Genomic DNA, 19,442 nt, shown 5'->3' on the forward strand with positions numbered 1-19,442 from the left:
TTCTTTCTGAATTCATTGTTCACAGGGAAGGTTTTATCAGTGACTGACTAGTATCTTAGTATACATACTGAAGCCTGTATTAGACTGGCAGATAATCTGCCAGATCATCGCTAACGAGCACCCGTATTAACGTGCGTTAGCGATGATAGGGCAGTGTAATACTGCCGCCAATTACCCGATGAATGAACAAATGCTCATTCATCGGGCAATCCTAATCTTTCAACAGGTTTAAAAATCATCGTTTTCCAGAGGCAGATCGTGGTGCCTAATCACGATCGGTGCCAGCAAACAATTCAGTGTGGGCACAAGTGATGGCATTAGTGATCGCTCCTTCCCATACTGTGGAGAAGATCGCTGTATGTGATAGCAACGCTTCCTTCCTGACAATTGCTTGCGGGTCTAATATAGCCTTTACACAGGGAATTGTCACAGGTTAAGGGGAAGGGAAAACACCAAATACACACCACAACGAATATACAACAATTAAGGTCTCAAAAGCTAAGGAAGAGGGATGGTGACCACATAGTAATCCCTAGGCCTTTCCCTAACTCCTGTCAGTATGAGCAGATCCTAATGGTGAAAAAAATTCATACACCTGATACTTAAAGCCCTGCTAAAACTGATGAGCCCTAGAATAGGTAGCAGGGGATAACACAGCTGGTTCCTTCCAGAATGAAGGAACCTGCGTCTCCCTGAGGCCTAGAAACAACACACACCAGATAATAAGAAACAGTGAAGGCAACATGTACTTAGCTTAGGGCTCTTTCACACCTGCGTTATAGTCTTCCGGCATAGAGTTCCGTCGTCGAGGCTCTATGCTGGAAGAATACTGATCAGGATTTTCCTAATGCATTCTGAATGGACAGTCCGTCCTTCAGGATGCATCAGGATGTCTTCCGTTCCGGAATGGAACGTTTTTTGGCCGCAGCAAATAGCGCAGCATGCTGCGCTTTTTGCTCCGGCCAAAAATCCGGAACACTTGCCGCAAGGCCGGATCCGGAATGAATGCCCATTGAAAGGCATTGATCCGGCCTTAAGCTAAACGTCGTTTCGGCGCATTGCCGGATGCGACGTTTAGCTTTTTCTCAATGGTTACCACGGCTGCCGGGACGCTAAAGTCCTGGCAGCCATGGTAAAGTGTAGCGGGGAGCAGCATACTTACCATCCGTGCGGCTCCCGGGGCGCTTCAGAGTGACGTCAGGGCGCCCCAAGCGCATGGATCACGTGATCGCATGGACACGTCATCCATGTGCATGGGGCGCTCTGACGTCATTCTGGAGCGCCCCGGGAGCCGCACGGATGGTAAGTATGCTGCTCCCCCGCTCCCGACTACTATGGTGGACCAGGACTTTAATAGCGTCCTGGGTGCCATAGTAACACTGAAAGCATTTTGAAGACAGATCCGTCTTCAAATGCTTTCAGTATACTTGCGTTTTTCCGGATCCGGCGTGTAATTCCGGCAAGTGGAGTACACGCCGGATCCGGACAACGCAAGTGTGAAAGAGGCCTTAGAGATGTATGGAGAAGCAGGAGATCCAAGACAAATCAGCACTAGCAACTTCAAGCAGAAACTATCAACTGCATGATCAGCAATGTGAGGCGGATCTAAATCGAGCCTCATCATTGTTAAGCGGCACCTGAGGAGAGGTGAGATCCTGCCCAACCACAACATACATAGAGGAAAACAGAGAGACCTGTCACATAGCCTCACGTGCAGCAAGTCTATCCGATCTTCTCACCTCTCTCAAAGGAGGGACCGTGACAGCACCACCCCCCCCCCCCCTTCTACGGGTGGCCTCCAGACAGCCAGGACCGACTTTATCAGGATGCGCCCTGTGAAAGGCCCTCACAAGGCGACTGGCATTCACTTCGGTCGCAGGAACCCACATTCTTTCCTCTGGACCGTAACCCTTCCAGTGCACGAGGTACTGAAGAGATCCACAAATAATACGTGAGTTCACTATCCTGGCAATCTGAAACTCAAGATTACCATCCACCATGACAGGAGGTGGTGGCAGGGAGGATGGTTCAGCAGGTCCAACATATCTTTTCAGCAATGACTTGTAAAACACATTATGAATCTTCCAAGCCTGCGGAAGCTCAAGACGAAAAGCAACTGGATTAATGATGGCAGAGATCTTGTATGGCCAAATAAACCTTGATCCCAACTTCCAAGAGGGTACCTTCAACTTAATGTTTCTTGTGGACAGCCACACAGAATCACTCACTCTAAGGTCCCGACCACTCACACGTCTCTTGTCAGCCATACGTTTATACTTTTTGCCCATTTTATTTTAATAGTTTTGAATCTTTCCTCTTCAGGTATACCAGGCGTCTCAGTACCAGAAAATGTGCCAAACTGCGGATGGAACCCATATGCACCAAAAAACAGCGACTTATCAGTGGACTCCAGTCTACAGTTATTTATGGCAAACTCGGCCAACGACAAAAATGAAGACCACTCCTCTTGATTCTCAGAGACAAAACATCTCAAATAAGTCTCCAGATTCTGGTTAGTGCGCTCAGTCTACCCGTTCGACTGAGGATGAAAGGCCGAAGAGAAGGACAATTGGACCCCCAGACGAGTACAGAACGCCTTCCAGAATCTGGAAACAAATTGAGTCCCTCTATCAGACACCACATCAGAGGGAATGCCGTGTAGTTTCATGATGTTATAGACAAACACTTGAGCGAGAGTTTTGGCATTAGGTAAACCTGATAGTGGTATAAAAGTGAGTCATCTTGCTGAAGCGGCCAACAACCACCAGAATCACAGTTTTCCCAGAAGAATTAGGCAAATCTGTGATAAAGTCCATGGACAAATGAGTCCAGGGTCAGGATGGGATAGACAAAGGAAGAAGAGATCCTGAAGGCCGAGTATGAGCCACCTTAGCACACGCACAAGTCTCACAAGCTGCCACATAGCCCTCAACATATTTAGGTATCCTTGGCCACCAGAATCTTCGAGAAATTAAGAACAGTATCGGGATGTTCCTTAAACACCTTGTGTTGTAGTTCTGAAGGGACAAACAACTTCCCTGGAGGACAGGAATCGGGTGTCTCTCCCTGGGCCTCCAACACCTCTGCCTCAAGTTCAGGATAAAGGGCGGATACAACCACCCCATCAGCCAATATCAGAGCAGGATCCTCCGAATCACCATCCCCCCCACCTACCCCACCCCCCAGGGAAAGCTACGCGACTAAGCATCCGCCTTGACGTTTTTAATCCCAGGACGATAAGTGACAATATACGGACCATAACGGAATTTTGAATTCATAACGCAATTCTTCGATAACCCGAACCCGAACTTTAGACGCCGAACTTAAAACACAAGTTCGCTCAACACTAGAGGTAACATTTTAGTAGTTACAACAGAAAGCGACATGCTAAGACAGTTGGCAAGGCAGAAATCACTCCAATCGAGAATCTGTCTCGCTTGCCAATCGATAGTAGGGTTATGTTTGGTTAACTATGGTAAACTTAACACCAGAGGAGCAGGCAAACCCTCAAGCACAAAACATGAAATGGATTCAATATGAGAATCTCCCACCTTTAGGCGAACTTAATGCACCATTTGAGACAACCACTTTTGAGAGAGAGGGGCAGAATCATTCACAAACACAGAAATATTTTTGTCTAAAGCGCTTGTTGTCAAACCATGCATACGGACAAACTGGCCATCCACTAAGTTAAGCCCTGCCCCACTGTCAATAAATACTTCCATTTCCACAGTTTGGGAATCTAGCGCCAGGCAGCACTCCAATATGAAAAAGTTAAAAAACTTTTATTAACCCATGTGGGAAGAAAGCAACGTTTTGGCTCAACACTAGAGCCTTTATCAGCCGTACATGGATGGCAGATGTCGTGAAGGGTTTAAGAGAAAGTTATGAAGCAGATTCTCTTCTACTTTCTGTGTGCAGTGGATGGCAGCTACTATCCACCCACCACCTCTGGGCAAACTGCAAACTAGGCATTCAGTATGCACAGAGCAAAACTGCTATAAATGTAGTGGCCAGAAATAGTGTTATTCCTCATTTACACACATTGCACTGTTGATTGATGCAAAGTTTGTTGAAAGGTTAGGTATGCTTAAATTACAAGTCTTAGGCCTCATGCACACGACCGTTGTGTGCATCCGTGTCCGTTGTTCCGTTTTCCGTGATTTTCTGCGGACCCATTGACTTTCAATGGGTCCGTTGAAAACTCGGAAAATGCACCGTTTGTCATCCGCGTCCGTGATCCGCGTTTCCTGTCTGTCAAAAAAATAGGACCTGTCCTATTTTTTGGACGGACAATGGTTCACGGACCCATTCAAGTTAATGGGTCCGTGAAAAAACACAGAGGCACACAAGATTGTCATCCGCGTCTGTGATCCATGTCCGTTTTTTCCTATCATTTTCAAGGCAAACTTGACTTAGATTTTTTTTTCACTTTTCTGGTCTGGTGATCCTCCAAAAATCAAGGAAGACACACGGAAGAAAAAACGGACACGGATCACGGAACAACAGAACCCTGTTTTGAGGACCGTGAAAAAATACTGTCGTGTGCATGAGGCCTTATTGAATCTTTTTCCAAAATGTAATATCTGCTTAGTACATTCTGCTCTAAAACATGCTACCTGCAGATTGCACTGCACTGCACTTTGTATTACCTTAGGTAGTCTGGAGTGTGGTTTGTATTTACCTAGGCTACATTTACGTCTCCGGATTCCAACTCCGGTAGTCTTTTCCGGCAGGTGAGCCAAGCCAGATACGTCTGTAAGCCGCTGGGTCCCCATTAACTATAATGAGATTCGATGCGTTTCCGTCATAAATTCCAGGTTTTGACCGGACAAAAAGGACTGCATGCAGGACTTTCTGTCCAGCTGAAACCCATGATTTATGCCAGAAACCAGCCAGTTCCTTATCAGATCCCATTATAGTTATGTGGCTATGCTCCTCTGCCGGAACAGACTACAGGAGTTCCAGAGATGTGAACATAGCCTTAGGGAGTTTCGTATGACATTTGTATTTACTTAGGGAGTCTGGTCTTGGGTCTCTATTTAAGGTTCTGGTGTCTATATTTATTTATGGGGTCTGTATTTAGATGCAGTTCTGGGATCTGTATTTGTTTAGGGGGTCTGAGTTCTGTATATACTTTACGGTTTGATGAGGAGGGTCATATTCAATACTGGTGATTCCTATGCTTTATGTTGGAGGCATGTCCTACATAAATAGTTGGGACATAAGGTAAAAATAGGTCACTTGTCTAAACCTACACTGTGGTGCTATACCATGTGGCCAGTGTTCCTAGGACATGAATAAGGCACTGTATAATATATTTCACTGACAAATTGCTAATCCACTCTTGCTAAATTTGTCAAAATGAGCTGATATGTCTTTACTTTTCTTGTGTGACATTCTTTATTTGCACATGATATATGTCATGATTGTGTGAATTGTAGAACCAGGCCTATCCAATAGGTGTTGTTTGTTGAAGTCCTCTACTATTAGTAGTCCTCTAATATTTTGATTAGTTTTAATAATCGTATCTTATTTCTTTTTTGTACCCCGTGCCTGTTTCTCCACGTCGGTGAGGGAATCAACAGTTGACAAATTCCCCCTTCAGTCAGTCTGTGCTGTCTAGCCTTCCCCTCCCACCAGGCAAGTGAATTTGGTCCCTTTTAGGCAAGCTGCACCCTCTCAAAACATTCAAAAAAATCACGAAGACTGGCAAGTACTTGTTTTCTTTCAGATTTTTTTATCATGCATGTTTTAGTTTTGGAGTGGCACTGTGCTTTCAATAAACCTTTGATACGTTATTGGGACATAAAAATGATGAAATCAGTGGGGGACTGAGCACTGAGACCCCCACCAAGCTCTAGAATGAGGGTCTCTATCTACATGCCATCTTAGCACGCTCTCTCTCTTAGCTGCAAAAAATGAAGTGAGATGGGCCCAAAGACTTTCTATGGGCTGGCACTTCTCTCCCCTCTTTCTCAGACCCCCACCAATCTAAACTTTTGATATGTCCCTATAACATATCCAAAGTTTAATAATAGTACAGTGCCACTTTAATGCTATATGTAATACATTTAAATTTACTGTACATATACATGGAATACAACAATTATCCAGGCAGCAGCATAGTTATTTGGAGCAAACAGTTTTAACTCACCGTACTGTGAGATATTGTCAGATATCCATATTTCACTCCACATTTTCTTTTCTGCCATACTTTTCGGATACTAAATATAACAAAAGTTGAATAAATAAATTAGATACTAAATAATACCATTCCTAGAGTATTGAGCTTTTTTTAGTCTGCAGGAGGGGATGTAATATAGATCTTCCACAGAGCATGACAGGGAGGCTGCACACAGAGCCTTGTTTGTAGGTATAGTGTTGCTATTCTGGCTTATCTATGTCATACAACGGTCATTAAATCTCCAAACCTCTGCAGCCCTGTCCCAGTCTACACAGAAAAACGTACAAGTCAGCTACAGAAAAACGTGTCAGCCTATAGTGACTGCTCTAGCAACAAGTGCAAAAACTATAATATTGCAATTTTCTGTGGATAGTCATATGTTTATAATAAAAGTCTGATTTAAATTGTGTTAGTGTTGATGATACAATTCCTTTAACCCCTTTCTATGCCAAGGACGTATCTCATATTCCCTTGCTACTGATCGCTATGTAAACCAGGTCTTGTTTGAAACCTAAAAAAATCTAGTTGCATTATAGCCAGAGATATAGCCTTTAGAAACGCGTCGGAAACACATACCTGCAGATCTCACTCCTAACTCAATTTCTAAATGCTGTTTCTGGTTGTATTGCAGATAGCACTGACTTCTTAGATGTCCAGCTTTAAAACAACAAGACCTGGTCAGAGCTGCTATACAGACTGAACTACTATAGTCTTAGCCAGTTTGGAGCAGGAGGGTCTGTGAGGAACGTGCTGACAGACTGCAGGGAAAGAAGGAGAGGTATAGATCCTCCTATCCCTGTATAGGTGTACATGAATCCAGGGGATGGGTAACATGCATTTCAGTGCATGTTATCAATCCTCATCCTCTCAATTAGAGAGTATACTTGCTATTTAACAATCACTTATGGGGGTGGGGGGAAGGTGTTCCAGAAATAGTGAGAAGATGACTGCTTGGTCATCTAGTTACCCCTCTGCAACTTATTAGGCTGTTAAGTGACACCATGACCCAGAGGTCTACCAGCATCCTGATCAGTGTCAAGTAAGTCACATCAAACACTTGCTGCACACACATCAATAGCTTACATTTTACACTGTCAGTATCTAGTCCACATCAGGTATTTAATATAAAATATTCTGACCACTTCTCCAGCAATACCTGTTACATACTACGATAATGAGATAATGATCATCACTACAGAAATATCTAACATATATCTGACAGACGGAAAAGATTTTTTGATCAGTCAGAAAACACATTTTCGCCCTCTGACTTTCACCATAAACAATTTTTTATCAATTAGTAAAAAACTGTTTGGCAGCTTTTTAGACGGGGGTAATACACATGCTTTTTGGTGTCCATACTATGGTACTATGGTAAAACCCATACCATCTATGATTCATCATAACCAGAGTTATGTACCCTCTGAGGAAACGCTGTGTCCATAATACAGGAGCAATGAAGCATTTGCATTGTGCCCATCTGAATGTGGTCATAGTTAATGAACTCTGTCAGGTCCGAAACACCTCCCAAACTAGACGCATGCGGATCCGTCTCACAAATGCTTTCAGTCAGCGGCAGATCGGCGGGCAGATCGGAACTGCCCGCCGGATCACACTGCCGCATGTGTGAAAGTAGCCTTACATAATCGGACTCGGCCTCATTTACACTAAACACTGACAGATTCCCTTTGACACATTATATTAAGTTTAGGGATTTATACTTCTATAATTCCAATATCTGCATGCAAAATTTGGTTGCTGAATTCCTGCGGTTTTTGGATGTCTTCAACACATGCAGCAGTGTGGTATGCAGCCATGTGTGGTATGTATAAACTTGTCACATCCTAGAGTTTTTTTGCAGACTATATTTTATTTGAATAATGACTCTGCTAGTCAAAAACTGAATTTTCATACAATTTTTTTTATATCAAAATCAGTATTTTTTTGCAAAGCTGCATGAAGGTGGTTGTGTGTTAGGCTACTCTCACATTAGCGGTTTTTGAGGATCTATCATGGATCTGCAAAAACGCTTCTGTTACCATAATACAACCGCATGGATCCGTCATGAACGGATCCGGTTGTATTATGTTTTCTATAGCCATGACGGATCAGTCATGAACACCATTCAAAGTCAATGGGGGATGGATCCGTTTTCTATTGCGTCAGAGAAAACAGATCCGTCCCCAGTGACTTATATTGTGTGCCAGGACGGATCCGTCTTGCTCCGCACTACATTGCGGACAGAAAAACGTTGCTTGCAGCGTTATTCTGTCCGCGATGGGAGAGCAACCAAACGGAACAGAATGCATTTTGGAGCATTCAGTTTCGTTCAGTTCAGTTTTGATCCCCACTGACAATGAATGGGGACGAAACGGAAGAGTTGTCTTCTGCTATTGAGATCCTATGACGGATCTCAATAGCGGAATTGAAAACGCTAATGTGAAATTAGCCTTCATATTTAATGGTATGATGTGCACTCTCAGGAAATTTAGCTGTTTGCGGTGTACAGTATATATATATATATATATATATATATATATATATACCTGTTTGTAGTTACATGAAGGTGGACATAGTTAATAACAGTGCGTCAACTGCAATTATCAGGTCGTCTGCTTTCAGGAAATAAATAGGTTTGTGAATACACTTATTTTTCAAGGTGTGTAATCCCTTTATTTAATAGGTTGTTTTTTTTATTTTATTTTTTATTTCCAGCTCAAAACCAGATTTTTGGTCTTTCCAGTTCTGGTAATTTTATTAAGAGATATGCATGCAAATGTAGGTTTTAGGCTACATTCACACGTCAGTATTTTCCTATATCCCGATTTTCAATCCGTTGTTCCTGAAAATGTTTCCGTATGTCATCCGTTTTTTGCGGATCCGCAAAAAACGGAACCATGTATAAATTGCAATAATCAAATAAAGTTGTTTGGATTTCTTTGAAAAAATAATTGAAAAAAAATAAATAAAAATTTGTTATGTGTTTCCAGGAACGGATTCCGCATAAAACGGATGACATACGGAATGACATCCGAATGTCTTCCGTTTTTTGCGGATCCATTGACTTTGTATTGTACCAGGATCAGAATTTTGCGGAAAAGAATAGGACATGTTTTATATTTAAACGGACATGCGGAACGGAACAACGGAAACGGACAGCACACATTGTGCTGTCCGATTTTTTTCCAGGACCCATTGAAAATGAATGGGTCCAGATCTGGTCCTGATCTGTTCCGCAAAAAACGGAACAGATCAGGAAAGAAAAAACGGACGTGTGAATGGACCCTTAATTATATGCTGAACTTTTATTTTTAGGAGAAGGTGTGGTGCATATACCGTAGCTTTCTGCTTGGGCAACACTTTTACCTACTAATATACATTTTTATGTGATTTTTATGAAAAATTGCAACGACTGAGACAAAATTGAATGGGGCTGTTGTGTATAAAAATTGGAGTGATTTTTTTATTTTACAATTTATGTTTTATTTGTCATTCGTCAAAAGTGCAAAAATTTTCCAGGCTATCAGAGGTGCAAAACCCCTGCAGCAAAAGGGTTATAATGAAGGTTCATCTTCTGACATCAAGATGTCAGTATATCACAAGATAGGCACCTGGGACCTCTACTAATTACTAGAACTTATGGGCCTTTGAGTTCCACATTAGCCCCTTTGTTTTTTTGAATTGCACAATAAGCCTATAAGAATATAGGGAAACCATCCAAATACTTGAGGAGTTTAGAATTTGAATGATTTCTTACTACTTTTTCACACATTAAAAAGCAGAGGTACAGGAAAGTAAGTTGGCATTGCCAATTTCAAAAGAGAAAACTGTGACTTACACCTAAATTAGATATTCTACAACCTACAGCCTGAAAGGGCATACACACAGCCTCATATTTTTGTATTTCATGTTTCCTCTGAAATAATTTTTTGTAGAGATGGACAGAAATACGCTGCATTCAACAGTGCCGATTAGGTTCAGTTTATTCGCTTCTACTCCACCCCCCCAAAAAAAACATGCAAAAACTACAGTGTGTAGAAAAAGCTACTCATAGTACTAATAGTGACTGGATATAGAAAAAAAAAAAAAAAATCTCAAAAGCAGTAGTAAGTGACACAAGTAGAATGAGTTCATATAGCTAATGAATTAATAGTGTAATTGTGAATGGTACACACCCTTCACTCTTTTTGTACAGAAAGCCAGATTTCTCTGTTCCATGCTGCTTATCCCCTTGAGGTTGGTGCAAACTATATCCAGAATCCTTCCTGTTCAATGAATCCTGAAACAGCAAAAGTCATATCCCACTTAGCATAACATGGCTTTGTACCACCTCCTCACAACTTTTCTTGAAATAAAAAAAAACACTGTGCTAAAGCTGCCCTTACACATCAGATCCATTTCAACCAAACCAACCAATTTCAGAGGGATCAGCCAACTATCTAATGTGCATGGGTGGCCCCTAACTCTCTCTCTCAACAACAGAAGTTGGGTTAGAGGAGCAACAGGCCTGGTGGAATAAAACATGCCGTATCCTTTGCTCTGAGAGATATATGTCAGAGGGATCTTGTAGCAGCCTATTGGCCTCTCCCCTTTGTACAATCATACACATTTGGCCAAGAGTGAACTTTAGTATAGTCAGGAAGAATATACAAATGAGTGTCTGGCTGACAGCTATCTCAAATGTATAGTCAGCTTACATTAATACTGATGGAATTAACTGACAATGTAATGAGTATGAGGGCCTCTCAACCGTCCAGGGAAGAGGGTGTCTGGGCAACGATCCAACGATGTTGGATGTCAACATGCCTGATCCTTTGTTAAAGCTCGTGAAACAGAAGATTTTTGTTTGCACATCCTGCCAAGTTCGAATGAATCCGCCAACAGTCATATATCTTCAGAGGCTGACAGACTCTTAACCAAGAACGGTCATTGTGGGGAAAAAGAATACAATATTAATTGGTTCTGGGTTGACTATTGTAAGTTGAACATATTTCAATTTGAAACCAAAACTGTATGGAAAATTAGTAATTGGTTCCAAAGCCCCAAAATGTCAAACCAAAATAAGGAAAAAATGAGGATATAATTATTATTTTTTTAAAGTAAAAAAATAAAGCTAATTCTTACATATATCAGTGAGAAAGAGCTGTTGGATGGAACTGTCCTTACCTGGTGCCCAAAGGAGCTGTTCATGCTGGTAAAGGAAAAGGCAGTACAGGGTATGCAGTACCACACGGCACCGTAGAGAGGCACTAGTAGACAGCCAGTCAGTGCATGCACTTCAGTAATACAGGCGATTTAGCAGTAAAATGCCCATGCAGACTGGCTGGCTCCTGCAGCCAACCACACGTCTCAGATCCAGACCATCTGTGACAATGTATGCTGGATGTGGTTTCAAGTTACAATGTTTTAGGAAAGACTATTGTAAGCTGGAAACATTGCAACCTAAGGCCACTGTAACTTGAGGGACCTCTTGCGTGTCCATGACCCACCTTTCTTTTTTTATTTTTTATTTTTATCTTTAACAAAGAAATGTTGCCAAGATCTTCTCACCTCCTTATTTTCTATAAGTAACTGTTTTTGCAGATCATCCCGAACATCTGAAAGTTGTTTGAGGTCGTCATCCTGAGTCTGATGAATCTAAAAAGCACATGAAAGACATTATTTCAGAGCATTATAAATGAAGGAAGTGAACAAACTGCTATTACTGTCATGATTATGGTGATATGCGGAATATAGGAAATGGTGCTCACAGTATGCAGGGACGACGACAACTTCTCTATGAAAGGAAGGAGACTTTGCGTAGCATTTAATCCATCCTGAAAAAAACTAAGCCACAACTATTAGCAATTTCCCTCAAACAACCTTTAGTATTAGTGAAAAGCAAGTCTTATAAGATAGACAAAGCTTTACAGAAGTGAACCTACATCAGGATCAAATGCATAATCGGTAAGAGCAAAACGAGCTAGTGGGCATTCACACGACTGCAAATCCGCAGCATACAGGTGACTCATTGCCTTCAGGTCATCCATGTGCTTTCCGCAATCATATGTCCGTTCCACAAAAGATAGAACATGTCCTATTCTTGATGCAGAGACCAAAATCTTTGCTTCTGGGCAGCAGATCCTGCCCAGAAACAAGGAATCTGTCTGGGGATGAACGATTGCTGGTCCCCATAAAGAGACGACTGCTGCATCTAAATGCAGCTTTCACCTGTGACAAGCAGGAAGTTATCAGGAATGAACGGTTAATTCCCGATAACTGCCTTCAAAGATTGCCACTGTTTACCCCATGCAGCGGAAATAAAGAATAAGAGAACAAAGAACAATGGTTACAAACAGACCACAGGGAGGGTTCTTCTCAAATAATAACTTGCAACATTAAGGGTACTTTCACACTTGCTGCAGGACGGATCCGACAGGCTGTTCACCATGTCGGATCCATCCTGCGGCTATTTCACCGTGCCGCCAGATCGCCGCTCCGTCCCCGTTGACTATAATGGGGACGGGGCCGCCGGACTAAAATTACTGCATGTCAGGCTTTTTAGTCCGGTGGCTTTCTCCGTGCACCGCCGTGCTGCGCCAGAGCTCTGCCCCGTCCCCATTATAGTCAATGGGGACGGAGCAGCGGTCCGCGGGCACGGCGAAATAGCCGCAGGACGGACCCGACATGGTGAACAGCCTGTCGGATCCGTCCTGCCACAAGTGTGAAAGTAACCTAAGTGCTTGTGACATCAAGGCACAGCAATGACAAACAGAGCCTTCCAAAACTCCACCCCCTTCCATCCAAACCTGAAATCCTGAAACTTCACATCTTATACGGAAATATAGTAACCCAGATCAGAGATATGAGAAGAGCACAACCAGGGGATCAAGACTAAGGAATGTCTGTGAGATGCCCCTGGTATCTTTCCACGAGCATTTCATGGGCACAGCCTCTTCCTTGTAGGGGTTTTCCACTTTTGACTAGCCCATTTTTTAGAAGAGTCTACGGACCATCTGGTCACAACTGATCCTACTACTGGGAGCCACCAGTAATTAACTGTGTTATATGGGGGAACTTGACAAGAAGTGTTCAACTTCTATGCCACACCACTATAGGAGCATTACTCCGTTCCAGTCAAAATCAATGGCCTGCCCATATAATGTATAAATGTGTGCGTCCTCCATAGGGATGCAGGTTGTTTGAAGACTCTCTGCTGTGGCTGATACATCTATTCCTCTAATTATTTAGAATTTCCCTAGTGGATGGGCTCTGGACAGAATCAGTCTCCTTCCCCTCTTGCAGCTGAAAATATAGTCCTTTCTTACTTCACCTCCAGAAGGAGTCTACTGCCATGCTATAGCAGAGGATCTGCTCCTTCCCTGAAAAGCAGGTCAGAAGGCTATTTCTAGTGAATGCTCTGCAATGAACAAAGGAACACTATACAGGGACCTGTCTGTGGAGCAGTGACTAAAGGCTGCTTAACACAGGCCGAGAATCGGATAGGTAATCACTAACAAGCGTTCAAAGGAGCACTTATTAGCAATTTTCTGCCTTGTTCATAAGGTAATATGATCGTTTGTGCGGTCATCTAAATCATTGTTTGCTGGGAGCAGATTCTGCTATCTTAACACGCCCTACTTGCAAACAAGGATTCTGTACGGGGACGAGCAATGGTATTAGGCTACTTTCACACTCGCTGAAATTAATAACAGGAATAGCTCACTCCTAAGCAATTAGGACCAGGTGCTCTAGGCCAGAAAACTGTTTCACCCGTACAGGAGAAAATATTGAAAATAGGTAAATGAACTGGACTGGCACTCTGTATGTGTGAAATAATATGGGTAAAAATGAGCAATAAAATGCTATAAAATACAGTGTAGAGTGATCACACAATTTAATTCAAATAACAATCTGCATACAGCACTTTATTTATAACCAACGGAAAAGTTATTTCGGGAACCTGCTCCTTTTAAAGTCCCTTCTGAGTACAGACATTACTCACTACTGCACATTCAATGCGACATTTCTTCATTTGAAAGGAAAGATCTAACATCCATTACAAGATTTATATATGCAGAAATTTTATATTGGTTCTAAAGATTTATCAGATCTATGACCATTTTTTACGATTGTCATTGCAATCTTATTTTGCTGCGCAGCGTCTATCTTATCTTTTTTAGTTACATTATTTGATTTTATTGTTATTTGAATTAAATTGTGTGATCACTCTACACTGTATTTTATAGCATTTTATTGCTCATTTTTACCCATATTATTTCACACATACAGAGTGCCAGTCCAGTTCATTTACCTATTTTCAATACTTTCACACTCGTGTTTGGTGCGGATCTGTCATGGATCTGCACAGACGGATCCATTCAGATAATACAACCGCATGCATCCGTTCAGAACGTATCCATTTGTATTATCTTTAACATAGCCAAGACGTCTTGAACACCACTGAAAGTCAAAAGAGGACAGAACCGTTTTCTATTGTGCCAGATTGTGTCAGTGAAAACGGATCTGTCCCCATTGACCTACATTGTGTGTCAGAACAGATCCATTTGGTTCAGTTTCATCAGACGGACACCAAAACGCTGCGTGTCCACCTCCAAAGCGGAATGGAGACTGATCGGAGGCAATCTGATGCATTCTGAGCGGATCCTTTTCCATTCAGAATGCATTAGGGCAAAACTGATCCGTTTTGGGCCGCTTGTGAGAGCCCTGAACGGATCTCACAAACGGAAAGCCAAAATGCCAGTGTGGAAGTAGCCTTTAGCAATCGCTTCTTCCCATACTGTAGAGGAGATTACTGCATGTAAATGTAGCAGTCTCCTACACTGACGGACAGGCGATTCTCAAGAAGAAACGCTTCCTTTCTGATAATGGCCTGCTAAATTATCCCATGTAAACAGACCTTAAGTATGCCTGTCCACCAGCACTCCCAGCTCAGGGGTTGGATCTGCACACTGCTATATGATTTACACACCGGGTGGTGAACTTCTATGTAAGAAACTACCATCAAACAGAACAGCATAAATACTTACTTGCGTTGTGCATGAAAGGCTTTGATGAGACATTCAAGGAAGTCAGGACCCTGTTTAACTTGCAGCTCTCCTAATCTGAGCAGGTACTAGTGAAGAAATCATAAAAGAAGACTACTTAGCAAAGTTATAAACCTGTTTATGCAGATTTCTTATCCACAACTATTTGTCTTCTGATTATCTTCTTTTGTACCTCACATAAGTGAAGTTGAAAGAGTTTTTTCTCTTTGTCAGCATCCTCTGCACTGTCAGATTCTGCTCGGGACCCTCCTGAGCGAGCTTTCTTTGTCCTACAGGGAGGGAACACAGCATACATTTAAACCTCATCACTTACTTCACATAAGATAGCAGTGAAAGTAATACTTTTATATGATCCAACAGTTGCAATTTAGTACGGCATGTGCCCCGTACAACAAAGAGTCTCTGCATAGACACTGCATGTGCCATTGTAAGGTAGATGATGTATGTATGGTTCCATAGTGTATTCACTTGGGAAACAATGCTCCTAGTGGAAGATCCCTCTTTAGTACAGCATGAGGTAGTCTGGCCATAAAAAATGACAACACATAGGGTGCCGTAATTTAACAAAAGCAATGTATAAAACAGGGGGATTATTTCCTTACTTCTGCTTTATTGGCATATACATTGAGGGGATCCCAGCATAAGGCCTCCTGCACACTAACCTGCGCACTCCGTGGCCGTGCTGCGGCCCGGAAATTGCGGGCCGCAATGCACAAACACTGACCGTGGGGCAGCCGCAGTGGATCGCGGACCCATTCACTTTATTGGGTCCGCGATCTGCCCGTTCTGCAAAAGGAGATTTTTGTATAACTTACCAGTAAAATCTCTTTCTCGCTCTTCATTGGGGGACACAGGAACCGTGGGTAAAGCTATGTCCTCTAGGAAGCGTTGACACTAGATAAAGCTGTTAGCTCCTCCCCTGGCATCTTTACCCCCTCCAGCCTGGAGAGAGAGCTTCAGTTTGTGAGAAGCAGTAGGAGAAGCAAGTAAACCAACGAAAAAACATGGAACACCAACCATGTCAAAAGATCCAACAAGGTTTTAACCAGCAACTGCCACACTGTGGCCGAACGATAATACTGGGTGGGTGCTGTGTCCCTCAATGAAGAGCGAGAAAGAGATTTTACTGATAAGTTATACAAAAATCTCCTTTTCTCGCCCATATTCATTGGGGGAAAGAGAAACCGTGGGACGTTCAAGAGCAGTCCACGGGGAGGGAAAAAACCACAGACCCATGGAAGCAAGCATCCCTGCTGGTAGCTAAGAATCTGCCGCTTGCAAGACCTTGCGGGCTAAGCAGCGGCCGCCGATGCATAAGAATGCACCTGGAAAAACTTTGTGAATGTGTGTAAGGAGGACCGGTAGCCGAGTAAACACAACTGCGCAGCTGAGGCGCGATGCCTCAGAGCCCAAGAAGCGTCCACCGCTGAATGGAGCAAGCCGTGACACCTAAGGGCGGAACCCCGCACCGGTGCGGAAGGTACAGCATTTGCTTACCGAATCCATCGTGCAATTGCCACCTCAGAGGCCGCCAATCCTTTACGTGGTCCAACCCTGATTGTAGAAAGGATAGGACTGTGGAGAGAGAAAAAACTGAGTGAGGGGAAGTCCCGGCTCTCATAGAAGCCCAGGAGGACCGCCAGGTCCTATAATAGATCCTGGGCGGTACAGGCCTGAATCATAGTGCGGATGACGTCCGCCGAAAAAACTTCCTCCACCTCAGGATGGCAGTTTTAGTAGCCATGCCGTCAACCAAGACCCTAAATGCCGATGCAAGACCAGACCCTGAAAGAAGGTCGTCTCTGAGTGGCAGTAACAAGGGACATCTCCTGGAAGGAGAACGAGGTCGGCGTACCACGCGCGACGGGGCCAATCCGGAGCAACTAGGATTTGTCGGAATACCCTCCATCTGATCCTCCGTAGAACCTTCGGTAGGAGAGAAGAAACACGTAGGGAGGGAGAACTCCCACCAAAGAGATGTGAGGGCATCCATGTCGTATGCTTACGGAGCTCCTGCTCGGGAGAGAAGGTGGGGAGCTTTCGTGTAGATGCCATTAGCACACCCACACCCATGGAAGGAGTCCCCATAGAAGAAGGGATGTGTAGGGCGCCACAGCCCACCAGTCGGGAACGGAGCGTGTCTGGAATGGAAGGCCACCAAAAGAATACCCCGTGCAATGCAGATGAGGGAAGGCATGCGGGGTGTCAGAACTATGATCCAGAGGAGGAAAAGGACAGGGGAAGAATAGGCTAGTCCAAGCCCATTTCCCGTCTGAGACTGGCGCTATACAGAAGTAGCCAAGGATTAAGTGGCTGCGCAAAAAACTGCCTGAGGAGGAAGCCGGGCAAGGGGGGGTCACACTGTATTGCTAGCCCCATACCCCAGCAGAAGAGGAGGCCACCCGCAAAGGCCACCGAATCTAGTGCTAAAAGAGTCCATCACCTGACGAAAGAGCTGAACAGACAGAACCCAAGTATGTAGTGGTAACGCAATACCGCTCTCACAGTAGTAGCCAGCGCTTGCCCTGTCAGCACAAAAACTGAGAGGGAGGCCCGAGACTATCCGTAGAAGCCACGTACCATACTGCCCCAGTTTAAGTAGAGCAACCTTAAAAACTCTACCTGGAACGGTGCTGAACAGGAGCAACTGCCACGCTGGCGCCAGGGTAGGGCCCCCACCTGAGGGGATGTCCCACTGCAGCGACCACCAACTCGAGCATTAGCGAAAGGCTGCACCTGTGGAAAAGAACATGCTGTAGCTGCTACCAGAGTGCCAGCATAACCACTTTCCCAGAGGAGGAGAAGTGGTGGATAGAGAATACAGTCAGTGAAGCACTTGACTCCCTGTTAAGTACTGACCATATATGTGCAATGGAGTACGCACTACTACTGATGCGAACAATATCATGAACGACTGGAACAATGGAGGCCCATGGAGATGGGAGTCACTAGGACACAAGTGATGCTAGTAAATCCCTTGAGAAGACAGAGGAGTTATAATCATGGCCAAAACCAGCAACAAAAGAACACAATGAGGAATAGCCACCGTATCCACTGGCCGCACTCATAGTACTAGAGTAAGAGTACCGGGTACCGTCGAGTACCGACTGTTGAATTGCCGTATTTGAAGATGTTCAGATATTCCCCCGCTAGTGGATCACTTGCGAAAGGGGGTAAGGCAGGCAGGAAGCACAGTGATGTGCAACACTCCGCCTATAGAAGGATAGCGTGACAGTCGGACCGTATCCAATGGTGGTGCAATTACCCCACCTATGGAAGGTGGAATGCGTACGGAGTACTGAAGCCAGTGGTAGGCAAAATACCCCACCTAAGAAGGGGGGTTAATGCCCACAGCGAGAACTAGTGCATATGGCGAGTTCTGTACCCAGTGGGAGTGCAATTAGCACCTAAGTAAGGGGGCAATGCATACAGCACACCTTGTAACCAGTGATAATGTCATCCCGCCACCTATGGAAGGAGCTAATGAATACGGCAGGTACTGAACCCAGTGGAGATGCAATTCCGCCACCTACAGAAGGGGGAATGCATACGTCCAGCACTGAAATCCGTGTTCTTGTACTTAGTCCACCTATGGCAGGGGACAATGTATAAGGTCAGTACTGTATTCCAAGTAGTGCAATTACTCCGCCAAGGAAGGGGGTAATGCCTACGACAAGTGCTGCTGGCCACCGTAGACACAATCTTAGGAGATTGCTTCGGACTCATGTCAGGGTCTGAATAAGTGATTCTCCCCCCCCCCACCCCCTCCCTCGGACGGACCCGCTCCTGTGAGAGAGGGTGCGCCTGAGTGTGACCCGGGAGGAAGGGAGATATCTGAGGAGAAGATGACCTGCTGTGGTCCGCTAGCGCGCAGGTCTACCCTTCAGAATATCGTCCCTGGCAGTTGCAGACTGCGCAGGTGGGGACTTATCAACCAAACAAACCAGGGAGTGTAATGGGAATTCTAGAGGTCTGTCGACCGTATCGCGCAGGCGGAAGGGTGGATTGGGAGGACAGAGGTCCCTAATTGAACGGCGCCGGCGGAGAATATCAACCAAACAACCACAGACGGTGGACTGGGAGTTCCAGCGGGCCCCCACTGGATTGCGTAGGTGGGGAATTATCAACCAAAACGACCCAGGAGGGTGGATTGGGGATGTCAGAGGTCCTGTATTGAATGCGCTGGGGGAGAATTATCAACCAAACGA

General features: G+C 44.2%; 1 protein-coding gene across 2 annotated transcripts in view; it reads right to left on the reverse strand.

Moving 5' to 3' along the window:
- The window catches only part of LOC122931518 (arf-GAP with SH3 domain, ANK repeat and PH domain-containing protein 3-like), an 80,466-nt gene that overhangs the window by 35,144 nt on the left and 25,880 nt on the right, over positions 1-19,442 (reverse strand). For both annotated transcript variants that reach the window (XM_044285585.1, XM_044285586.1), the window contains exons 6-11: positions 15,407-15,503; positions 15,217-15,302; positions 11,938-12,013; positions 11,738-11,824; positions 10,363-10,466; positions 6,158-6,227 (exon numbers count right to left, since the gene is read on the reverse strand). In XM_044285585.1, the coding sequence (XP_044141520.1) occupies positions 6,158-6,227; positions 10,363-10,466; positions 11,738-11,824; positions 11,938-12,013; positions 15,217-15,302; positions 15,407-15,503 (520 nt within the window). The remainder of the gene's footprint in view (positions 1-6,157; positions 6,228-10,362; positions 10,467-11,737; positions 11,825-11,937; positions 12,014-15,216; positions 15,303-15,406; positions 15,504-19,442) is intronic.

This window comes from Bufo gargarizans, chromosome 3, assembly GCF_014858855.1.
Source record: "Bufo gargarizans isolate SCDJY-AF-19 chromosome 3, ASM1485885v1, whole genome shotgun sequence".
In the NCBI taxonomy this organism is placed as follows: domain Eukaryota; kingdom Metazoa; phylum Chordata; class Amphibia; order Anura; family Bufonidae; genus Bufo; species Bufo gargarizans.